Source organism: Acyrthosiphon pisum, chromosome A1, assembly GCF_005508785.2.
Source record: "Acyrthosiphon pisum isolate AL4f chromosome A1, pea_aphid_22Mar2018_4r6ur, whole genome shotgun sequence".
In the NCBI taxonomy this organism is placed as follows: Eukaryota; Metazoa; Arthropoda; class Insecta; order Hemiptera; family Aphididae; genus Acyrthosiphon; species Acyrthosiphon pisum.
In genome coordinates this window covers 65,145,727-65,152,506 of record NC_042494.1, presented here as the reverse complement: position 1 = coordinate 65,152,506, position 6,780 = coordinate 65,145,727, and the positions used below count along the sequence as shown (strand labels likewise).

General features: G+C 28.3%; 1 protein-coding gene across 1 annotated transcript in view; it reads right to left on the bottom strand.

The window, feature by feature from the left end:
• Positions 1-603: 603 nt before the first annotated feature.
• Positions 604-6,780, bottom strand: part of LOC100163447 (orcokinin peptides type A) — a 52,501-nt gene continuing 46,324 nt past the window's right edge. Inside the window, exons 4-5 of the mRNA XM_001947427.5 lie at positions 4,199-4,328; positions 604-1,548 (exon numbers count right to left, since the gene is read on the bottom strand). Of these exons, the coding sequence (XP_001947462.1) occupies positions 1,344-1,548; positions 4,199-4,328 (335 nt within the window). The 3' untranslated portion in view covers positions 604-1,343. The remainder of the gene's footprint in view (positions 1,549-4,198; positions 4,329-6,780) is intronic.

Genomic DNA, 6,780 nt, shown 5'->3' with positions numbered 1-6,780 from the left:
GTTAATTAATTTGTGTACCTCAAACTGAATATACTATAAATATATTATAATTTTTAAAAATGACAAACGAGATATAGTTTTATTTAAAACACATTAGTTAATGCAAAAACGTAATTATTATAATTCGAGATATTCCATGTATCTATTTTAATCGTAATCATAAATGTTGAGAGATTTTTATAGGCTACTTTTCAAAGTAAGTTTAAAAAATAAAAATTATAATCATATAATTATAGCGCTCGGAATTTTATCATTATTGTGTTAGTTCATTGCGGTGATTCCCGTATCGATAAAATTGGGTACCTAGGCAATTCATTTTTGTTCATGCAGATAATTTTATACATACTTACGTGCGTATATTATGTTCAAGAACTTCAGATTGTCAACACAGCAATTATGCTGAGAAGGCGAAAGTTTTGTGATGAAAATCTGTTCAAGAGATAGGAATAGTCAGTCGCGTGCACTATTTATTGATATGAGAGGTACCTATATATACCAATATACCATGTATTTATTGTATTGCGTCTATATCGATTATACCATTATGATCGTACACACAAAGTAATGTGTGAAAAAGGTTGAATAATTAAAACACATTTGTAATGTTTTATGATCTAATAAAATTTAATACATTTTCAGAGATTCAAAGTACATAGAATTATTATTATAAATTAATGTAATTATAAATTAACGGTAACATACATATATATCTATGTGTATGTATTATATTATTATGTGTTATAATTTTATAATAATGACTATATAGTTGATGAGATTCACAAACAGATCTATGATAAAAAAAAAATTTTAAAAAAAACAGAAAATTGTTTATAGTTAAAGTTATTTTAATTTTAATATTTATTTTTTTATTCGATGACTAACACACAACCACGTCAAAAATTATAATAAAATTTACTCATTAAAATGTTTTTTACTAGCGGATTCAATTCCTTTTCTACAGTACATATTTATAGGTTTAAGGTGGGGTATATATCAGTAAAATGGCACGCGCGCATTTGCCCAAACAACAAAACAAAAGAGGTGAATGTGGACTTTAGATGATCATCGTTATTATACATCATCATGACGCATATTATTAACTATCATTATTATTATTATTATTATTATTATTATTATATTTTTAATATATATAATTAATATCGTAATGCTATGCAGTGGATTATGAAACCATTCCTACACTATTCATATTACACTGTAACTATGTCGCGGCGATGTGGATCTACTTTGAGTGAGTATATGATATATGATTATAGTTATTGTTATTATGACGTATGTAAGTGTGTTTGGGTGTGCGTGTGTGTTTGCGCGTGCGTAGTCAGCGTCTATTCCAAATTGGCCGCTGGCACCTTGTTGGGGCGTTTCACGAAGCTATTGAAAGCACTGCGATCGATCTCGTCAAAGTTCTTCTTGACGAACCGGTCAAAACCACTGCGGTCGATCTCGTCAAAGTTCTTTTTCACGAACCGGTCGAACCCGCTGCGGTCGATTTCATCAAAGTTTCTTTTTTGGCCACCGAAAGATACGCCACTGAAAAAATTTACAACATACAGTGGATCATAATATACATACTATAGAATCAACGGTGCAACGGAGTTCTATTCAGTATAAGAGGGCTAATGAGTGATATATAGGTATATTTGGTGTGAATAAAATCCAAGTAAAATCAGGGAATAATACCTAGAATCATGCAGTCAACCGATTCTCAGTGGAACATGATATTATACATAAATTATAAATATGATTTATACAACCATATTAGTATTATATATTAATATATTATAAATATATTTTTATATGGACGCAAGACGTGGTCACTATACCTATTATATTATATAATCACAGATTAAATAAAGATAACATATTATATTATAATATTATTTACCTACTATAAAACAATATAATATTACGATAATCGCGTTCTCTGCGCAGAGACCAGATGCTATATAAAAAATACCTATAATATAATTTAATTTCCATTACTCCGCTGTCTAAAAAAGTTTCTGTTTGAAATCATGAGTGTATAAAAAAAAACCAAACAATTATTAGAGAGACTCTTCATATATAAGATGCTACAGTTTACCCGTCTAGAAAAATTAAAAAAATTATGTGTTTTGAATGGATTGGTATGAAATTATTTGTTATTATATTTATTTCTATTATTATCTGTTCACAATTTTTTTCCTAGGAAAATTGAGCCAAAAGTTAACCTAATACGTAATAGATCATATTATACATAGTTGCGAATATAATATCTCTATTCGGTTGTGATTTGTGAACTATAAAATTTCATAACAATGTTTATTGTATATCACTAGTCAGGAAATAACACGGAATGATATTATATTCAACTAGCTATTGATCACGCGTGTGACTATTATTTAGCTAATAAAATGTAAAACATACTTTTTGGGTACAATTATTTACTCATTTACATGGTCGGTACTATTCGTTTCTTTATCCACAATTTTCTAAGTTTTTAAAATAGGTTTAAATAGGTCTTTTTTTTGTGTAGGTACTTATCTATATTTTAGAAAAACGAAAATGTAATACAATTTATTGTAGCTTGTAGGTATAGAATAATATGACGTGTAAAATATTTTAATACTTAACATTTATTTATTTTTGAATTTACATTTTCAATAATCGAATTTACTCCTTACGGATAAGGGATGTCTTGAATTTATCCATTGTACTTTTTATTTGAATTACCCAACGTCCTAAAAATATAATTTTTTCCCCTGTTATTTCATCCTTTATCGTAATAGCTACATTAAATTATTATTTTTTCCAATACTTCCCCTCCCTTAAATCCCAAAAACCTCTGAGAAAGAACTCTGAATTCGCCCTTGATGATGGCATTTATCTAATTATGTTTAAGACTTTAAGTGCATTGTCATACGAGCGTAAACATATTAAGAAAAACCATTGTCGCCCGATGCCAATAAAAACCGCATGGCTATATTGTAGTCGAAAACCAATCGGGATAAGCACTGATCGCAAGAAAAAAATTAATTTGAAATGTTCTAAGTAAAAACTTGGTAGTAGTTTAGAACATATTGTTGTTATCGTGTTTTTGTAACAAACCGCTGAGGATTATTATTGACTGTAAACAAAACATCACAATACCCAGGACCAACAGGCTTTTGGCTATTGAAACAAATAATATTATTGTAAGATAACATAATATATTATGATTCAGACATAGTATCGAAGAAACGCAGATATATTTTGAATAAACGCAATAGGTATAATGTACCTACCTACGTATAATGTAAATAATTATTATTAACGATCAATAACAGATTCTATTATTATATTTATACACAAAACTTCTATTAAACTAAATTGTCATAATGAACGGACCTGGACGTGTGCTAAAGTGCAGACTGTAGTAAAAAAAAGAAAAAAATATCCAATTTGGATAAATCCCGCTTGTTTGAATGAGATAGACTTTGGTCTAACTGAACGACGCATGTTGCTGAACAGGTAGCGAAAACGTTTTATTAAAAACGTTAATTAAACTTTTTCAGAAAATATATTGTGTTGTTTTAAAATTCTTTAAAAACCATATTCCCTGGGCTTTGAGAGAAACAAAGTTTTTTTCCGGAAATTGTTCGGCATTATTATCCCTAGTTAATAATATAATATGAAAACATGATAGTTTTATGCTATTATACGCATATTAAATAAGTCAAAAAGGTATAATGTGTGATGTGTGTGTGTGTGTGTGTGTGTGTGTGTGTGTGTGTGTATGTAGCACATATGTGCAGTTAAAATGTAAGTTGGTTATGTTGTATCTTAATTAGTTCAAAGGTTTAAATGTATTTACTAATACTTTTAATTATTGAAATTTTGGTCACGCAAACAAAACTGACTATGTTTAACTGGCGATATTGAGAACGATTGTCAACTAATCTTAAGCTAATAATTAGTGATCTACAAATTCATATGGCCGGGAAATACTACATGTTTTAAAAATAATAGTAGGTAGTAGGTAGGTACACATGTATGCAACTATCGATATAATATTAATTAATAATATAGGTATGCAGCATACCGTATGCTAAAGAAAGGTGATTCGAGAAGACCATTCGGGTGTACTCGAATTGCCTCCGAAAGCAAATCTAGGTACCTATATTAAAACATCTATAATTTTATTAATTGTAAAATACATTACCTGAGGGTGTCAAATCGTTTGCTCTGCCCAAAACCTACACCATCCAACGAATTAATATGACGGCTTTGCCTAGCGAAGTACTCAGCGCGGTCTCTCAATATCTCCAAGTCTCTAAGAAGATTTTCCCCTTCTGAAAATAAAAACAAATAATTAAAACCATAGAACCTACCTAAAAAAATTAAAACGTCAAGATACATCTTAGCCGTTTTCATTTCATCTGCGTGAGTGCGTGACAATTATATTATATCCATTAGGAATTAGAACTATTTGTTGACGTTCACAGTTCCTATGTATAAATATGTATATTTATTTCTGTATGTATTATATATGTATGCATTATGTTATGTAGGGTAGAACTGTAGAAGTATAGAGCGCGACGATCTCCGTCAATGTTCAATAGTAGTATGGACGACTGAAATTTGAATTCGTAGCGAAATGCGGTACACAAAAAACAAAATAAATTAAGAGAAAAGAGTATAATATGATATCTACATTATTACAAAACAGCGGGCCGTGGACCGTGGTAGATGGGACTGTCGGAGGAGGTGAAGTAAAGATATTGACTGCATAGATACCGATATAACATATAAAACAGTCGTATTGTAATTTTTTTTGGAAACAAATAGTACGTATGTATAAATGAGGTGAATCGATGTTATATAAACATTAAGCACACCTATAAAACATAAATAATGCAATTAAATTGAAGTAGAATCGATTAGAACAACACAGTAGTGGTTTTTACTTAACTCCGCAAGGGGGTGAATTTAATTCCAAACCACAAATAATATGCAAAATAAAAACGATTTTCATCATCAATTTAACTGAAGAAAGTCGGTAAACTTTAATATTTTCATAATTAAAAACAATTAACCAAGTCACGTGGAAGTGGTAGAGGGGGTGGAGAGTGGAAATTGTTGACCACCAATAATTAGTTACTCGAAAGGGATGTAAGATGTAATAATGTATGTATGTACCAATTTTGTGCTGTTAGCTTTAATATTATTTAAGTTAATAATTGACTTATCATCAAACTTATAGACGAGAACATTATCTAGGGCACATCAAAGCCTTTTATTGGCATTTTAATTTTATAGGTAGTTATGACTTATGAACATTTGAAAATTGTTATTTGTTACAAAGTTATAACTCACTTTAAAATTAAAATATCAAAAAAAACCTATGAGCTGGTGTCCTAGATAATATATAGTTACCCCTAAGTTTGATAATAGGTCAATTTGTTCTAATAATAAAGCTAACAACACAGGATTGGTTCTACAAATTTTCTAAGTTGCGCGTAGGTCAGCAAGAGAAACAAATAGTGTCCTGACATTCTCTTGAATGTTTTAATTACAACGAGTTGTTTGTACCTTGTAATATATATATATTAAATATATAATACAATAATACATAGTTTAATATGTTAAAATATTATACAATTATACTATGACAGGCCACCATGTCAGGAGTCACCATTGGTCACATAGCTTGCTCAGTTAAGCCCATTATACATTGTACTCTAGTAGGTACCTACACTATATTATGTAATATGTTATTTATGTAATATTCTTGTATTTTGTAAATAAATAATAACAATAATAATCTCTAACAGTAGGTAATAAGTATCATTATCACCTATTACTATTGATTTTATACATAATATATTATAAGGCTACACTTTTAGTTCATACTATTAAATTCAAATAAACTGAATGGAATAAATAATTATGTTTACTTATATGAAATAAAGGTCAAGGAAAATATTCTATTTTCATTTTGAAACCGTAGGCTATAACTGTAAAACTCATAATAATAAATTATTATTACCTAAACTAGCGATCCTAATTATTATTCCAATCCTCTGTTATGTATAAATACAAAATTAAAATTATCTTCAAGTGAAAATTTAAAACAAAATATTACTAATTCATAAATTAATTTAAAATGCTCTTAAAGAATTTGTTTGTATATTATGGTTTTGAATTTATAAGATATAACTTTGAGTAAGTTGAAAAGTTGAAAACTGTTCATCAAATTTCGAGAAAATAAAATATACTTTTATTTTAATATATATATGTAATATATATCTATATTATATAGTATTGATATGTAAGACTTTGCTTTTGAATATTAAAATTATACTAAAGCAACAAAATTCAAATAAATTATGAAGGTATCTTTTTAATTAAGAATAAAAAATGTATTATTTTACACTTGATTCCCGAAAAAAAGTCATTAAGTCACATTTATTCACTCGGAATTTATATGCTGTCCATTAGCTTAAAAACACATTAATATCAAATTTTGTTTTTATATTTTACATTTGTTAAAGTTATTTTTATGATTCATAATAGCCTGGTTGACATTTTATAAAACTTAACGATTTAATAATAGTATTTCACCTGAAAGTTTTTTTTTTCATCAAATTTGTACTAATGTCCATGTGTGTTATTTATGGTTTGAAGAAATAACTCAAAAGAATACCTTATAAGCTGGACTTAAGTTTACTGAATGGAAAACTGTAATGCGGTATACAAAAAAAAAATATGTTCCAACTCTGATTGATCACTATATATTAACTA